The 18,334-nt window shown below is 41.4% G+C and overlaps 1 protein-coding gene across 1 annotated transcript in view; it reads left to right on the forward strand.

The window, feature by feature from the left end:
• Positions 1-6,377: 6,377 nt before the first annotated feature.
• The window catches only part of LOC104540047 (suppression of tumorigenicity 5 protein-like), a gene marked incomplete at its 3' end in the record, with an annotated part of 60,223 nt that continues 48,266 nt past the window's right edge, over positions 6,378-18,334 (forward strand). Inside the window, exon 1 of the mRNA XM_010183748.1 lies at positions 6,378-6,457. Coding sequence (XP_010182050.1) covers positions 6,378-6,457 — 80 coding nt within the window. The remainder of the gene's footprint in view (positions 6,458-18,334) is intronic.

Here is an 18,334-nt window from a genome sequence, read left to right on the forward strand (position 1 = left end):
AGGTGGAATTCTGGCCTTCCTCCCCCGGCAGTTTATTCCAGTTTAATTTTTCAATGGATGTGAAGTTGTCAGGTTCAGTGAGAGCTCTTTAAGCACTCATTTAGCACAAACGAGTCAGAAGAAGTCTAAATTGGAAGAAGTCTTGTATAGGCTACTAACTAGATGGAAAGTGGCTAATAAAAGACTGTGCTAGGTGTGGCACAAATCAGTATGTCTTTTCCTTATGCTGAAAGGAAGAAAGACTCAGTCCAAAGGCTGGATTCAGTCCAGCTTCTTCAGCTGAGATACAATTCCAGTGATGTAAGAGAGCAAAGCACAAACAAAACCTTAGTGGTCCTTTCTAATACTGAAAGCAAACATCCTAAATGCCAGAAAGTCCCCATAGTTATACTTAAAAGTTTTTCCAATACAATGTGCCCACCGTCGTCTGAGATGCAAGGTCACCCTAGTATTAGTGAAAATTCCTTCATAAAGGACTAGTGAGTATGCATGGTAGCACTGGTCTCTTCGATTTTCATGTTGTTTTCCTTCCATTTTGAAGCTGTGATTGCCATAACAGTGCTGAAGGTAATAGAAGAGCTCAGTGCTGAATTCTTACATTTGGACATGAGTTTTGGACTGCAGTGCCTTTCAGGTGAGGTCTGTTCTCTCTACCAGGTATTGCCCTCTTTCCATTCAAGAGAAAAAATAGCTTGAGGGAAGAGAAATGAAGTAATAAGAAGGTAAAGAAGGATGAGGGGGACAGAATGAGGGGGGCAGGAAATAGGCAAGAATATCAGAAGAAGGGAAAGGCTTTTTAGGTGGCATTAAAATAGGAAATGAAGGTGAGGGGTGAGTGGAGCGCTGTCTCTGCTCTGAGCAGTGCTCCTGCTCTTCACCTGCCTGGCTCTGCAGCCACCCAGGTCTGCCAGCCTATGCTGAGGGGAGGGAACTTCTTTTCCCTCCAGTATGTGCCACAACATCGCTTTTCTCATACTATCAAATTCAGTTCAGAGGATACTTAACTGCTGGGAAGGTGGGTTGGCATCCCAAGGTTGTAACGACAACCAAGTCCACCGCCACTATTGACTGTACTAGGAAGTTTGTGCTGGAAGTGAACTTGTCACCTAGCTGTGAAAGCCTAGCAGACAGACTGTTCCTTGACTTGATTGGAGATGGTGGAGTTAATACCAGTTAAAATCTGTGCCTTTTGCAGTGTCATAAAGATGAGAAGTTTGACAAACCTTCTTCCTTTGTCTCTGTTATCCAGATACTGTCACTTGTTCTCAATCAGGGACTTGGATTTTTTTAACTGTGAATGGCTTGATCTTCTTTGCTCACTTAGAGATTATACTAGAGCGTAATATGGCTCAGGCATGTACACACTGCTGATAGCACAAGGTCTGTTTCTCCAGTTTTTAGGACTAGCCTTGAAGGCAGTTAATTCTCATGTCTTGCTAGAAGCCTGTTGATAAAATCATAGTTTGGCTGTGTGCTGTGAAGACTAAACTTGGGATGAGATAGTTGAATTAATATTGTCTGAATATCTCCATGCCAAGTCCTTGCTGAGCAGCTCATTTAGCTCCTTATATTAATTTGTATGGTATTGCATGGTTAAACTTACAGTGGGACAGCTTAGAGAACAGGTATACCTGATAAATCACGTAGTTCCTATAAAAATGTTCTTCGCAGTCTCTACAGAAGCCCTCTCAAGGCAGAAATCTTTAGAGATTTTATTGGACTTCCCAGTTCATCAGAACCGACATTGTTCTGGGAGGACATAATTACTTGTTTTACCAGAAGGGAACAGGCAAATTGCCACAAAGCTAAGCTGCAACTACTGAACAACTGTTAACTATACACCACCTCTTGAAATGTGGGCAAGATTTCCACTCAGAAGAGCAAACTGATGTTTTAAACTAACTTCTCAGTGCCTTGACACATTCTGCTGCCGCTACTGTTAAGAGAAAAATAAGTAGACCAGATTGGTTATTTATTAATAGTATATTTCAGAAAGTTTGTCTTTATTACAAGGTACCTTTTAAAAAGCGTAAGTTTGTCTTAGCAGCCTGTGGTTCTTCCCTGAAATGCCTTCCTGTTATGCCTGCAGGTCTCTGCCCTGTTGGGCAGACCAGAGCAGTAATATGCGCTGTATTTTCCAGATCCCAGATCAGTGGGATTTCAAGAGGAAAATAATCTGCCTTAAAATGTTTCAGAACATATGTAGATCTCAAGAATCTAAATTATGCCTTATAGATTATATGGATTGCAGTGCAGATTGGTTTGGTCTAGGATAGTTAAGTGTAAGTTAACTTTTGCAACATGTGAGACGGCAAGGACTTCACATACAGTGAACTGTCACCAACAAACCTCTCTCAAAAATAAAAGCAGAAGTCCAGAGCAGAGAAGTCTTATGAACACACTTGACATCCTTGCTGGACATACACATTTTCTTTGTAGAGTTTACACCTGTGTTAGTGATAATGCCAGGAGAGGAACCTACATCCAAAGGCTCCCTTCTCAAGTCATGAGAAACCCCACATATATCCTTCTTTGCCACCTTCCTAACTTCGTCTGCTCTGTGTTGCAGGCTTGGTCCCAGCAAATGCCTGACTGAGGGGACTGCAGCCACGTCTGTGTTGTCTCTGCTTGTGCCAGTTCAGTGTTCATCAGTAAGCAGCAGAATCTGGGTTCTTCTTCATTAAGCTGCCAGAGAAACAGTGCTAGTGTTCCTGGTGCTCAGAAAACTGTCCTTGAAGCATTGCAACACACTGAGGACTTTTAACTGGAACTATATATTTAGTGAAAAATATGGGTTTAGAAATGAGTGCAGAAAAGGACCATTTGGATAGGAAGTGATATTGAGCATAGTATTTAAACCAACAAAAAATCCCGACAAACAAAAATAATGCATGTCTATTGAGCTGAAGGAATTTCAAATGAGAAGTCCTCTTCTGTTCTCATTGCACTAACAGAATGGAAGATGGGATGATTCAAATTATGGAAATGTTTTCTATGAGGCACTCTAAGACTGTTGACCTAACAGATGTGTAAGACAGCTGAGCCTAGATGTGAATAGCTAGGCTTGGTGTTATTCACCTTACACAGAAGGAGAGGAGGGAATAGGTTCTTGCAGTACAGGAACTGATGGATACACTGTGGGTAAAAAAGCAGAAGGTTTTCTTGAGAAAACCTCTCAAGAGGCTCTCAAATAGCACATTTAAAGCACTTTTGATTGCTGTGACTTTTCAGGTGATTGCTCCAAGCTGAGCTCTAGCTCTGAACCACTTGGGAATGAGAACGGGCTGAGAAACATCTTGCACTGTAGTGGGACTGGGAGTGGTGCTTCCTAAGTGTTGGGATGCTTTAGAAAATTAGGAATAGTTTTAAACTGCAGGGTGGAGAAGCGTAGGATTTACACCTCCCCTGCTAATATTTGTTAATGAAAGATTAAAGATCTTAATTAAAGAATTAAAAATTCTATGATGCTGTAAGGTTCACTGGCATGAAGCGTGATGGTTTTCAGTGCCCCATCTATCTTTAAAAAAGCTCCGGGCTACACTGTCATTTGTACCATTTTGGAAGTGGAAGGAAATCTTTAAGGGTCACGGAGATGGTCCATGAGGAATATTCTGTCATAAGGGCTTCCTGGAATGATAAAAATCTCTTAGGACATATTCGCATTACAGCAGCCATTTTCGGTCAGAACGATGACCCTTGCTTGGTACTAGCAGCAGATCCCATGTTTCCATCACACCATAATTTATATTTGTCTGTTGTCTTTACTCTTTGATCCTGCCAAATGGTTATGGAGGTTTTAGACAAAATGGATGTAATAATGAAGAAGGTGCAGATTCTACTCTCTGGACTCATTAAATTACCCATGGGACAGTTGTCCTAGTGCCATGAGTGAGACCACACCTGGAGTAAAGCACAAACAATGGCTAAATAAGGGCTTCAGAGTAATTATTTACATTTACAAATGGAACAGAATTCTGCATTTTGAGGCAAAGTGCAGTCAGATGGCTAACTAGGCAAGGTGGAATCTGCATGACGTGACTATTTTGGGGTTTGTTTTTAACAGTATGTCACAATACTTAGGAGATTTTGATTTTCATTGCTTTGTGAGGAATAATATTGTGATGGAGAATGCTCTCACACAAGCCCAAGGGACGTGATTCTGACCATACAATAAGTCACATAAACTTACAGGGCTGTCAGACTCGTTCACAGGCTCTGAAATAACTTGCTACATGACCATAAAATTTAGTTTCATTTTTTCCTCTGTATATTTTTGTTTTAGGATTGGGTTTTTAATTTTATTTTTTTTTATTAAGCCCTTGCTTCCAGACAGCTCTGTAAATTGTTGATTAGCTATTCTTGTGCTTTTTTTCAATTTGGATTTTCTCTGTATATGGTGGAATGATAAAAGCATCACCTGCAGTAAAATATTAATACAAAATGTGCATTAAAGAAAAATTGCATAGAAAAGTCAGTTGATATCACCATATACACCAGAGTCTCAACTGCATGGGAAGAAACACACTTATGCTGTTAAGTTTAACATATCCTGTGAAATTTACTTTTAGAACTCAATTCCTCTTTGGCTTGAAAACAAATCACTTTGGCCTATTTGACATTTAATGTAATTTTGAAAAGTGGGGTTTAAATAATACCTTTTTAATATATATACATTGACCACAATGATTTTTATTAAGCTTTTAGGAAGCTGAAATTTGAAAAGGGCAAAATAAAAAGCAAATGCCCCGATGCATGTATATGCGTGCTTTTTTTTACATTGGATTTTGGGTATGGTAAAAGTGGACTCTGTTGTTGTTTTCTATGTTTTGCTTGGGTTTTTTTAATGTCCCATCTTTTGGGGGGGTCTATTCAGCTGCTTTTGGTCTTGAAGACAAAAGCAAATACTGGAAAACGAATGTAACACATGCTAACAGTTGTTATTCACTTTATGCCATGTTTATATCTCTTCTTTTTCTCACCTCACTTGCTAGTAAATGATTCAGATTTAACGTACTAACTCAGATTTAATGGAAAACGCTAAAAAAGCTGCTGGCTCCCTGTGGAATCCACAGTCCTAGAAAGCTTGGCCAGCATCAGCGGGTTTCCTTTCTTGTCGTTTCCCAATCGGAACAGGCAGTTCTTTACAGTCCCGTTATCTTGCTGATGTAACACTAACAATAACAGCGAGACTCTGGAGGAATTTGGGGAGCTTCAGTGTAGAAAAAAATGTTACCAATTGGGAACAAAAAATCTTCGCTTAATCTGGGAAAATCAAGACACACAAAACAGTCGGAGGAGAAGTAAACCCGGAGTCTGCAGTCCGCGTGATTGACTCTGGTTCTGGAGCTGCAATCCATGGGCGATTTTCTGACCTTATTTGTGACAGAACAGTTTGGAATAAAGGGGTTTAGAGAATGTCCTCCTCACCACGATGGGTCTGTTTCTACAAGGATGTTGTGTGGTGTCAGTTCCCAGCTTGCTTTTAAGCATCACATTACAGTTGGCTTCTCAAGCAGTCTGGACTTACTGAGGGTTTGTGTAGACAAGAACTTTTGTAATACTCCTTATTTTTGCATTAACTATTCCATTAATGGTTGTTAGAAGTAGTAGTTCTGGTCAGACCCTGTGTGGCAGTGCTGCAAACCATGGTAGATATTTTGGCCTATACATGAAGGAGCACCCAAAGAGCATCCCAGCAGAGTCACAGAATCCTTGACAAATAACTCCTGTAGCATCAAGTGGAATAAGCACTGCCTCATTTCTTTCATGAGGGACTCTGCTGGCATTTTGTAGATCTTAACATGACATAAAAACACATTTCTATCTCGTTTTGCAAAATGTTTCTCAAGGGATTACAATGACACAGAAAATTGCCACTAGGAACAGTGCCCTACAGTGGAGAAACATGGGATACAGTCGAAGGAGGGGTGTGGTGGCAGAGGTTACCACTTTTGCACACTTGGGATTACATCCTGGCCCATATCCGTATCTTTGTGTTCTCCCTTCAGCTGCAGCACGGTGTTTCCATTAACATAGAGCGATGAGGGCAAAATAAATCACGGTACTGGGCTGTTTCTTTGCTGGTATGCAGCAACATTACAGAAATAAGGCCCATCTTTTGGGCACTTAACTGGATATTAAATTTACAGCTTTTGGGTTGTACTATTTTGGTTGTACCAAATTACTAGGAAATAACTAGGAATTAGTAATGATTCTTTTTATTATCTGAAGTCTTAAAAGTGTCCTAAGACACTTCAGAGTTCTGCCTTTACACAGCACAGTACTTCTAGCAGTCTTGAAGGTTAATTGTCATTTGGGCTTGTTGAAGCTTAATTGACTTCTCTTCTCACAGATATCCACATTTCTAGAAAGCAGAAATGACCATGACTGCCAACAAGAATGCCAGTGTCAACAGCAGAGCTGGAGGGAGTAAAGTGCCTCAGGACACTCTGGATAGGTAAGTGGTGAACTGCAGCCTTTGTAGATTCTGAGAAAGGTTTGCCCGTGTTTGGAACAAAATCTCTGTCTAAAGGTAAGCGACCTCTATTCTGACACAGAGAGAATTTTGATAGTCTGAGAGAAGTTTTTGGTAGGGATTGGAGGAACCAAGGTATGAGAAAAGGTTTGCTTCTGGCATATTTCTGTTGAGCTATTGCTGCTCAATGGCCGGTTATGATGAAAGTGATTGCAAGGAAGGACCTGTGTGGAAGGCATAGTGGAGGCCTCAGGTGGTTTGGACTAAATTTCTCAGCCATAGGACTGCATGTCAAATCTCCATCGCCAATCTCCAGGTCGTATTTTGTATTGGTTTCTGTCACATTTTCTCTGCTGTGCCTGCCTTGACAGGCGGTGGGCAGAGGCTGCCTCCTGTTGCAGGTCAGGCAGCGAGTATGAACGAGCTGAATATAAAGCACAGGGCTCATTGCTTTTGCTTTGCTTATTTGTCCTCCTTTCTGTAGCATTAATTCATTTACAAAGTAGAGGAGATCAACTTAATCATTTACAACTAGGGGAAAACTGTGCCAAGGACACCTTAAGTCCCCAGGCCTGGCAGTCCTGAGGGAATCAGTCTGTTTAGACTAGAACAGAAAAAGAAATGTGCTTGCAAATTTGTGCTCATTTAGCTTTTGCTAAGAAACACTATCCTAATAAAGTTCCAGTCCATCAGGAGGCTGTGATGTGACTGCATGCAATGGTGCTGATACCTGTAAATAACAAATACCTTTCACTCATGCATTAGTACATTGAAATGGCAAGAAGGGCACAGTCTGTCATTGCTCCCTTGTCCTTTAGTTTTCACTAATTAAAGGCAGTGTTTTGAAGACAGTAAGTTTTCTTTGGGCAGCTCTGCTTTGGAGTATTGCTTTGGTATGCAAGTGAACAACTCACCTGCAGCCAACAAGTTCACATATCCATGTCAGAAGGAGCCTTGTTCTCAGCCACAGCCTTTACAAAGTTCAACCTGTGGCCTTCACACAGGATGAGTCCACCAGCTCCTCTCATTCTGGGACTGGTAGTTGCAAAACCCTCGCTTAAATCTGCAGTTCCACTAGGGCAGCCTCGGTATGCTTTGACTGGGAAAGTTTAGACAACCATCAGATTAAAGAGCCTTTATGAATTATCCATTTGAACACAGGAGCAAAGCTCTAGACTTTGGATGTAATCTTAGCGAGGTGAACAGAAAGCCACACAAACTGTCCAGGGTTTTTCTTCACCTGCTATGTCTGGTGACCTAGCTTTCTGTCCTTGCTGTAACACTTTATCCAGCTCTCCAGGGGATTCTTGGAGAGAAGATTGTCCAATTCTGTTTTGAGGGACTGTTCTACACTACCTTACACAATAACATGCCAATGTCTTTATTTTTCTTGTGTTTTGGCTCAAAACAGGACTTTAACCCTGTTGTAAACAGCATAAAGGAGGAATGTGCAAATAACTTGCACTGACTGTATAGAGTCTCTGTACTGCAGTAATGCCCTTATGCTGGGCCTTAGACATAGAAACAAGAAAGCTGCTCTTTGCCTTTCAAAATTCAACATGTAACTCTGTAAGGCATTAAGTAGGGTGCAGTAAAACAGGTCTTTGCCCAGAAAAGAATGTTGTAGAGGAAAAAAGCAATGGAGGTCCTGTTTATTTGTTGGACACTTCGGGGTAGGAGCATGGGTTGTACTAATGTGAATAAAATGCTTCAATCACTTTGGCCAGGCCAGGCAGCATCCGTTCTAGCCATGCTTGACTGAGGTGACCACACCTGAGAAGCAGTACCAGAGTTACTTCTAGCTGACAGCAGTACAGTATGTGCATAGGAGCATTGTACTGGGAGAACTTGGCTGTTTCAAATTCATTAGTAAAGGCTGTGATTCAGGTGAGTTGGTCACAGAATTACTGTTTGCTTTTATCAACTTGAAAATGAAATGTCAGAGGGAAAAAATCCTTGTATTGACAGCTGCCAGGTACAATAACTGGCATAGATGGAGAAGTTCAGACAGAGAAATTGAGGAGAGTTGGCTCGGATCCTAGCAGGGAGTTTTAGGTCGACTTGAATGTGATGGTGAATACTGGCTTGTTTCGGCATACCTGCCATCATATTCTGAACTTTTCCATGCACAAACAATGGAAAAGGTAAAATATAAATTAAATGCTGAGATTTTTAAGGATGGAAGCAATGGAAGAGTTTTTTTTAACAGTTCATCACTTTTCTGTTCTTATTTCAAGGATAACTTCTTTTTAATGACACATCTCTGCTCTGTGTTTCAACGCTCTGGGTTTGTTCTCAGTTTTGGTTGTCTTTCCATATTTCATGCACAAGGCCTCTGCATTGCCTGCTGTATCTAATAACTTATTTCTCTCTTTCAGCTCTCTGCCACACCTTCCCTCTTATATTCACATGTCATTGAACCACAATAATCCTAGGCAATTTTCCTGAGTTGGATGAAATGGCCTCATCCTGATTACCAAGTGATAGGATGGCCTACAAAGTAGCGGTGAATTAATAGTCAGGAGCCTTAGGCAGAACCCTGACTCTACTCCTGTCTCTGTCAGTGAGCTCCTTTGTGGCATTGTCACACCCTTCCCACATCTAAATCTTTCATTAGCTTGATTTGCCTTTCTTCCTCCTGGTGCTGTTCTCCTCTCAGTTTTAAATTGGGCAGTTGACTAAAGATACAGATAAGCAGCATCCATTCTGTTGTCTTTCATTAGGCATATTATGCTGTATTGAAACTCAGACATGGATTTGATATCACAGAATCACAGAATCACAGAATATGAGGAGCTGGAAGGGACCTCAAAAGCTCATCAAAAGCTCTGGCACCCTCACAGTGAAAAAGTTTTTCCTCATGTTCAGGTTGAACGTCCTGTGCTCCAGCTTGCACCCATTGCCCCTTGTCCTGGCATTGGACATCACAGAACAGAGCCTGGCTCCTTCCTCCTGACACTTGCCCTTGACAAATTTGTAAACATTAATGAGGTCACCCCTCAGTCTCCTCTGCTCCAAGCTAAAGAGACCCAGCTTCCTCAGCCGCTCCTCACAAGGGAGATGCTCCACTCCCTCCATCATCTTTGTGTCTCTGCTGGACTCTTTCAAGCAGTTCCTGTCCTTCTTGAACTGAGGGCCCAGAACTGAACACAATATTGCAGATGTGGTCTGACCAGGGCAGAGCAGAGGGGAAGGAGAACCTCTCTGCCCTACAACCACCCCTTCTCATCCACCCCAGGATGGCGTTGGCCTTCTTGGCTCAAGGGCACATTGCTGGCTCATGGTCATCCTGCTGTCCACCAACACCCCCAGGTCCTTTCCAGCCACTCATCCTCAAGCCTGTAGCACCCCTGGGGTTATTGCTTCCCAAGTGCAGGACCCGGCACTTGGCCTTGTACACTTCCCAGTTTGTTAATGTGTTTGGCATTTCTTAGTACAAAACAGTAAGAACATAAAATAAAGGGGGAGGGAGGGTAGCTAGAGGAATTTCCAGAGAGATATTAATATGTAGATATTAAAAACAGATCCTTAATGACATCTGGCATTCTCAAGTTGTTTGTCGTCCTTCCCTCAGTGCAGACAGATTGGTGCTGGGAACTTGGATCTGGGCTGCAGCAAACTTTGGACCAACTCTTTTATTTTAAAATATTTTCAGTTCTGAACAGCTTAGAAAGAACTATGGGATGCTAAGTTATTGGATAATAACTATCAAATAAACTGTCTTTCCTTATCACCATCTGTTCTGATTAAAAAAGATTTTCTAAGTATGGACCTGAGGCTAAAGAAAATCTGTGTTACGTTTGCATGACAAAGAGAAGATGAATAGGTTGTCATGCACCAGTTGTCCCTCCATTGTTTTGCTTTATGTGATCTTCTTCACCTGTCTCTGTGAAACCCTGTAAGGGGATGTTATTTGAGTCAACCATGAGGATTCTTCATTTTAGTCAGATTGTAAATCAGCAGAGTAAGTGCTGGCATAATAAAACTTTAAGGCTTGCAGAATTTATTGCAAACATGTTCAAAGAGTCACTTAAACTGAACAGTCATTGCCTCTGTTTAGTATGGGATTTGACTGGAAATTTGGAAATCTGCAAATGTACTTTTGCTATAATTTGTGGGAGCAGAGTTTCAGTAAGTGCTGGTACTGGCATGACACAGGCCTATTAGTCTCCTGGTGGCTAAGACATCCTTTTAGTGTTATTTTCTTGTCACTCTTACTTTTGGTGAGGTTTATTGTTGCAAAACTGTACAGTTGGACTCAATGATCTTCAAGGTCTTTTCCAACCTAAATGATTCCATGATTCTGAGATACAAGGTATGCTTCAGTGATACAGTGTCAACATCGGGTTCAACCTTTTGCGATTTCTTATGGGTCAGAAGCAAAGGTCAGCAAAGTCTACAGAAGTCTTTCTAATTACTTTGGCTGTGAATCAGACCCTTGTAGACCATGGATTTAAATTTTAGTAATAAATATCTTCAGTAGAAAAAAGGTGCCTACAAGTAAACATCTACACAACCACATGCTTTGCAAGCATCAAGATTCTTGCAGTGACTTAAGACGCCCTTGATCGTCATGAGAGTGTGAGTCCACTGGCCTGAGGCACCACAGCCATTTTTCCACCAGAGTTGTGCTAATGACCACTTAGGAAATGAGGGAGAGACAGAAAGCAGCGTGGGGACATTATTTGGGAGGATAACCATGAATCTCACCTGAGAAACTGGTTGTGGGATTCACAGGTTTCTGCTGTGAGCACAGGAGAGGAAAACCTTTGGATGTGAAGAAAGTGAAGCGATTTAAATAAACATCCACGCTAATGCATTCTTTCTGAAGGTACCTGAAGTTCATTGACCACTTGTTACAACTGGAGATTTTTGTGTGTCTTAGGTGAGACAAACTTGATTGTGCTCTGAATAGGAAAATTGCAGAAGGATGAGAAGGGTGGTCAAAGATACGGAACATCTTAACTACAAGGCAAGAATAGATTGACTGGGACCCTTCATCCTGGAAAGGAAAGGATTGGCGAGGAAGGAGTAATAGAAGTCTCTGAAATGGTATGTGGAACAGATATGGTAAATAAGGGGAAAAAAATCCCTTTCCATTTAAGAACCAATACAGATCAAATGAAACTAATGGGCTGAAAATCAGTTGAAAAGAGAATACTTCTCTGCTGCGTGTTTTTAAACTATGGAACTTGCTGCTACGGGATGTTGCAATGAGACAAATTCATGGAAGAAATATCTGACAAAGGCTTTTAGCCGCAGAAGCAAAATTTGTCAGTCACCAGCCTGTTAAGCTGGTTAAGTAGCACTGCATGTTCATCTTACACTTAGTCTCTTGTCCAGGCACCTGCTGACCTTCACAGCGGGGGCGTTCTGATGTTGTTTGGAACAAAAGTCAATTATAGGAAGTGAATGTTAGAGAGTTTGCAAAACTATTGATATACTTACGAAATAAGACTTTCTGACTTTCAGCGAACTTCAAGGACACAACTTTAATCCTTCCTTGTGAGTCACTGAGGTTGAATGCCAAGGAACAGGAGGTTAGGAAAGCACCTCATGTGTAGCTGAAAGCAACGTCTTAGCAATTCTGGCAGGAAGCACCTCTGTGAAATCTTAGGAGCTCTTCACCAGGAGACAAAGGAGCCCATAGCATGCCTGCAGCTAGTGCATGACCCTTTGGCATCAAATGACTCCTTCACTTCATTGCACCATACTTAAGAGTATCAGTGTAACTCTGAGGAAACCTTAAGAGAACAGAAGTAAAAGAAAAGGTGTGTGTAGCTCTCTTCCCACGATGTGGCCTCCTTTTCCTTAGCAAATGCTTTAATATTTATCTGGAGTCTTTGTGTTTCATGCAGAAACTTTATTTCAATTAATGAATTAATTTATGAAGTATTTTTCCTAATCTAGTGTTTGCTCCAGTGCAAAGGTAAATGTAGAAATGGAATTACCAACTCTGACTTTAAAATCACCTCAACACTATACTGTATTAAAACGCACCTATAGTTATGTATATGAGGTGTCACTCTACTCAACGAAACACAGGTTTCAAACTCGTTGCCTGTTAATTCTAACAGAGAAAAAAAAATCTGAACAAAATAATTTAGATATTAATGTATCATCATATCTTCAAATTGCAGCTTAGTTTGAGATGCTAGATGTGACAAGCACCAGTCCAGAGCTGAAAAATGTTTAGAGTAAGTGTGGCTATATAACTTGTATAAATCATTCCTAATGTCTTCACCTCTGGTTCATGTACCACCTCTTAACTCAGGATCTCAAAGCACTTGAGCCTTCTCACCTGCTGCAGTACACTTGTTTGTTTTTAGGGGAGACCATACATTTATCTGAAGGTATCGCATGAGGCATGAGTGATTTCACAGTTTGGAGACAGAGACTTCTTCCAGTGTATTTGTGAGTAAGCGATAGGATTTCCCTTTACCTCAGTGTTTTCTGTGGTGCAGGATGTGCCTGGTGTAGGAGTCCCACCTTGCAAGCTGGATGCAGAGCTGGAGTTAATAGAGCTGTGCTCCTGCCAGGCAGTGTTGGAATGAGAAACAGAATAAATGTTATAAGACACAGTTTTACTGTAGGATAGGATTTTGAAATAAATTATCTAATTAAAAATATTTTAAAATATGAGCAGTATCCTTCTACTGTAAGCATATAAGAACACATCCCTGCAAGCAGGATTACTTAGACATTGGTTTGATGTACTTTCTCAGCTAATAACTTTTAGCTAAATTTATGTTAATCTGGAAAAAAATTGTACACATTAATATATATTTTTGTAAATGAAATACTTAATGTAAACAAAAGTAGGAAGGCATTTTGATTAATTAATTAATAAATGCACTTTACAAGATATCTCAGAATAATGTCATTATAGTTATTCTCAATTTCTTGCAAAGCAAGAAAACGTGATTGGCCTCTAATTTCTTACAGAACAGTGCAAAGTCTGTCCCATGCAAAGCACATTTAAAATGTGTACATACAAGTTTCACAAATCAAGACTTAAGAGTGAGCTTTTGAAAGCTTACCAATATCAAGTTGGCTGCAAGCGTTTTACTAGTTATTAATATTACATATAAGTATTAATAGTCCATATAGAGGGACTGCTACGATGAGCTGGAGCAAACATCTTTTTAGTTTAATAACTCTAGGCTTGATCTGGGAAGATAGCCAAGGCAGAAACTGATCCTGGTTTCAGTTGTGCAAAAGGACTGCGTGTCTGAGGAAAATATTCTCAGAGGCTACGTGTCTGAGGAAAACGACGTCACCACAATCCTGTGAGTTTTGGTGCAGGCTGGATCTTGTGATGTTGGCTATCCTATCGTCTTTCCACCCAGTCTGCATGGGAAAGGTGTCATCCTCGCTGAGTTGGAGAAAGTTCTTCAGCTGAGCAAGCATGATGTGATGGCATGATAAACTGAGGATGCTGATGGCAATGAGTCATGTAGCAAGGGATCTGAAATTTGTGCTACCAAGGCTAACATCTGCAAATTAGTGTGAGCTCACAGCTGCAAGTTGTTAAGTTCCTTGTCTAATAACATTTGTAAAACTTCTCCTTTCTACATACTTTTGGTTGAATCTTAGAATCTCTTGCTTTATTAAAACTGAAATCTGATCTCTGAGTTGCATCTGTGTCCTTGCCTGGGAAGAACTGAGCTGGGTACCCACAAACCTCTAAATATAGGCTTTGGTTTTTATCTCCCAGTGGTGTGTCAGATCGTTTCTGCTGTCGCTGACAATTTGTCAGCCCCATTAGTCCAACATGCACAGAGATCAGTTTGCACTGGCTTTGTGGCTCGGACCTTCTTCAGAATTTAACAGGTCAGAAATTTAATTGACAGGAACAAACTTGCCTATGCAATGGAGTTGCACAACATAAAACTAGTGACTATCTGAACTAACACAACTCTAGAGGTATATAAGGAATGTTTCAGCTGAATTGTTTCTAATTCTTTAAGTATCACATAAAGCAATAACTTCTATTTCCTAACCAAGCGAGCCCACGGGCTAGTGTTATGTCCAGCTTTATCATGAGTCCAGGATTATTCTCTGTTGTTATTCATAGGTAAAATCACAGTTGGAAATTCAGAGGAAGGGCTCCTTAGGCTGATATATTCACTTGCTGCTAGCTGAACCAGAGCAGATCTGTACCTGCTCCACAAGGCCTCAGCTTCTGCATAGCCATCATCAGTCACGTAGAGGGGATGCTCCCCTGCACTCTATGTAGATGCTCCCCTTTTGGAACAACAAGTCTTTGCATGTGCTCTGTGCTTGCTTCTTGCTTTCTGGGGATGCAGATGACTGCAGGAGGTGCAAGGCTGTGGGGGACTGATTTGCAGTGTTAGCAGAGCCAGCAGAGTCCTGGAGCCGTGCTCTTGTATTCGGCTTCCAGTACCCACCCTGATTCTTTTGTTTGGGAACCTGATAAATAATTACTGCGTTTGCGTAAGCAAACAAAACCTCTCTTGTTTGTTTTAACAGCCGGGGTCTTGACGTTTGAGCACGACAGAGCACAGCAAAGCTAGGCTGTGTAGAAGTACTGGTTTAGGTTGGTTTCTAGGAGAAGTATCGGTTTGGGTTGGTTATCTGTGCCCATCATGTCCATGCTCAGCTATTTCATGTACACGTCGAGGTCTTGTGTTTTAGTACTGTGTTTCTTTGGTGAAGGCAGAAACAATAAGAGCTTTAAGACAAATCCTAGGTAAAAAAGGAGGACTTTGTGTCTGTGTTTCAGATATTAAAAAAACGAGATGTGCAGTCACTTCCAAAATCATTCCTAGTCAAGCCAAATGCATCCAGTTATACAGCAAATGTATCTATTTATTTATTTTTAAGTGAAATTAATTCTTGGTCCACATTAATACACCCAACTGAAATACTTTGTTTCCTTTGAAGAAAAGATTATGTGATTCTGGCCTAGGCAGAGGACTAGAAATATTTTGCCTTAGGGATTGAGACCTTCAGAATTCTTAAAGAAAAGAATGTGCACGGATGTCCAGCGTTGGGTTTAAGCAGCACTCCACTGCTGTCAGTGCTGGTTTGTGGATGGCAGCTGCCTGCTCTGCTGGCTCATCCTGGGAGTACTCTATTGTCTTCTCTTTCCACAGTAAATTTTTCATTTCAAAGGAGAAAAACCTGCCTGTATAGGGAGAAGGGTTGTCTTTGGAGATGCAATACCTGTGCAGTACTTTTCTTTCATTTAGAGAAATCGGTCATGGATGCAACTGTAATGCCTTTTGCTTTCTGTTAGCTGACATGTAACAATATGATTTTAACTTAATTCGTATAATTTCAATCCTTCTGCTACTGTAACTCCTCACCCCTAATAAAAGAAAAATCCCAACACAGCTTAGTGCCTTTCAGCTCTGTGTTAAACTCTAGACACTGTCCAAACTTGTTGATAGGTCATTCATCATCAGGTCCAGTCTGCCTGCACTGACAAATGAATTATGTCTTGACTAATGCAGAGGAGCTGAGTCTGGGGCTGGATGCCTCGGGGGTGGATAAGGCTGACTGGCACAGAGCAGCTCCCTCACCTTTGCTGTGACAGAGTGTGGTGAGGGAGATAACTCTGCCCTGATCCTACTGTAAGAAAAATAGTAATTTTTCATATTTGCATACTTCATGTAAGTATAAAGACCATGATATTTATTGCATGTCCTGAGTTTTCTGAATGGAGAACATCGCGAAGAAAGGAATAACTTGGAACTCAAAAGATGCATCTTCAACTCCCTGTGTTGCTCTAAAACAATGTGTACAACTTTCCTACTAATTATTGTGTGGTTGCCATTGTCTTAGCACCATTGTGATAAAGTATCCTCTCTTGTGCTTTCTTTGTTAAGTTTATGGACAGTGTTGCTGTGAGTGATAGTAAAGCTGCTGCTTTCCCTTTTGTGGATGGCTGCATTTCAATTACAGCTGAAAGACTCTCTCTGCCTGGGCTCTGTAGTTGCATGGTTTAAAAGAGTCTCCACAGAACATTGGTTATAGATAGACTGCTATACTCTTCTTCAGACTTGGATAAAATATTCTGTGTATATGATGTTCCCATCCATGCTTAATAGAAAGTTATGGGATGTTTGGATGCCTGTTCAATTTGTGTTATAACAATACGCCCTGGGGAAAGATGCTGGTGTGTTCGCTGCTGCCTCAGCTGCGTGCTGAAATGCTTACCAAAACAACCAACCAAGAGTAGTGCCTCTCGGGGAACACCTTGCTCTGGAGGAGGCATGCAGGGGTAGATGTAGAACACAGCGACAGAGAAGGCGGCAGATCTAGAAGTGGTTCATGGTGTAGCACAACTTTCAGGAGATTTGTGCACGGTTTGGTAGGTTAGTGGCTACCATTTCATGCCTATTTGGGTGTACAGGTTCTTGTTTCCAAGGGATTCTGGCGGAGGACGAGTGACACCAGCTTGGAAAACAGAGTGAGCTACATATGCCTAAAGCAAGGAGCCAAGTCTTCATTTTATATATTTTAAAATGAAAGCTCCTTTTGCTCCATCAGCTGTGGGGTAGCCTGGGCTAAACCAGCTCCCAGTTTTCCCATTCAGAGCAGCCCTCAGGGACTTGGTTAGAGCATCAGGAGGCCAGTGGTGTGAGTTCAGCTAACGTGTTCTTGGCGTGTCCCTCCCTCTCCCCCCTGCCTGCGCCAGGCAGCAGCTGAGGCAGGGCCAGGGCCGTTCGCCTCTGCTGAGGAGAGCTCCTGGAAGCCGGGCATGGATAAGGCAATGAGGAGCTCTGCACCGAACTGCTGAGATGTCTTCTCCTGCCGAAAGCATCTGCCTACTGCTCAGAAATACTAGTGAGAATCTTTTAAGCTCTTTATGAATTTGTGAAACGAACCCTGCAGAAAATGTTTGTTACTTTAAAAAAGAATCAAGTTTTAATATTTTGACAGCGAGCTTGAGAGTAGGAAAAATAGCGGCTGAAAAAAAAATTCTGCTAAGTGTAAGCAGTACGCCAAGTTATTTGATCCACGGTGAAACACTGCTTTATTTTTTAAAAAATAAATAAATTGAAGCTTAGAAAACAATACAAATAAACTTCAGCCAAACTTTGAAAACCAAATAACTGAAGTGAAATCTATTGGCGAGTGTTTTACGACTTTAAAAGCAGGAACAGCTTGAACTGTGCGGCTGACAAATTTTCAGCAGGTCAGTTCCCAGCAGCGCAAAGTTACATTTGGTTCAGCAAGGAATAAAAGCTGTATTTACCCTGTGAGGTTGGAGGTGGGTTTGGGATACAGAGCTCTGGCAGCTCAACTTTGAACTGGGCCCTGAGAGGTGGGAAGGCGCCTACTGTTATCAGGAACAGAAACACCAGCAGTGGGAACAAGTCAAAGTACTGATTTAAATGACCTTGAAACTGGGAAGAGCTTGAATACAGGCTTTGACTTTATTTCTGTCCTTTATCTGGGTAAGCGTCGTCAGTGGGCTGCTGATTTCCGATAGTCTGAGGGATAATGTTGTCCATCTCCCTGCTCAGCAGTGACCTCGGGACGGTTGATCAGAGGGCATGCTGAAATCTCTTGAAATCTCTTTAGCAGCATTGCAGAAATAGTCTTGTAAGCACAGTGGTCTAGAGGCATAAGAGGAGAATGGTTTGTAAGACAAGGGAACAGCTTTTAATTAGATCAAAAGATAGGGCTGAAGAAAGGGACCTACTTTTGGGTACTTCCTTTGGGCTTCCTCAGACAGTTGGTGGTGGGGGATGGAGAATTTTTCTATCTCGTTCCTATTGTTGGCTACTTTGTTTCACTTTAATTTTAGAAGCCCGTTCAGGAGGGAGCATTGCTTACTTGATGTACACTTCTCAGTCAAGGACATCACTTTTTCTTAGGTGGAAG

This window comes from Mesitornis unicolor, unplaced genomic scaffold (genome assembly GCF_000695765.1).
Source record: "Mesitornis unicolor isolate BGI_N332 unplaced genomic scaffold, ASM69576v1 scaffold22484, whole genome shotgun sequence".
In the NCBI taxonomy this organism is placed as follows: Eukaryota; Metazoa; Chordata; class Aves; order Mesitornithiformes; family Mesitornithidae; genus Mesitornis; species Mesitornis unicolor.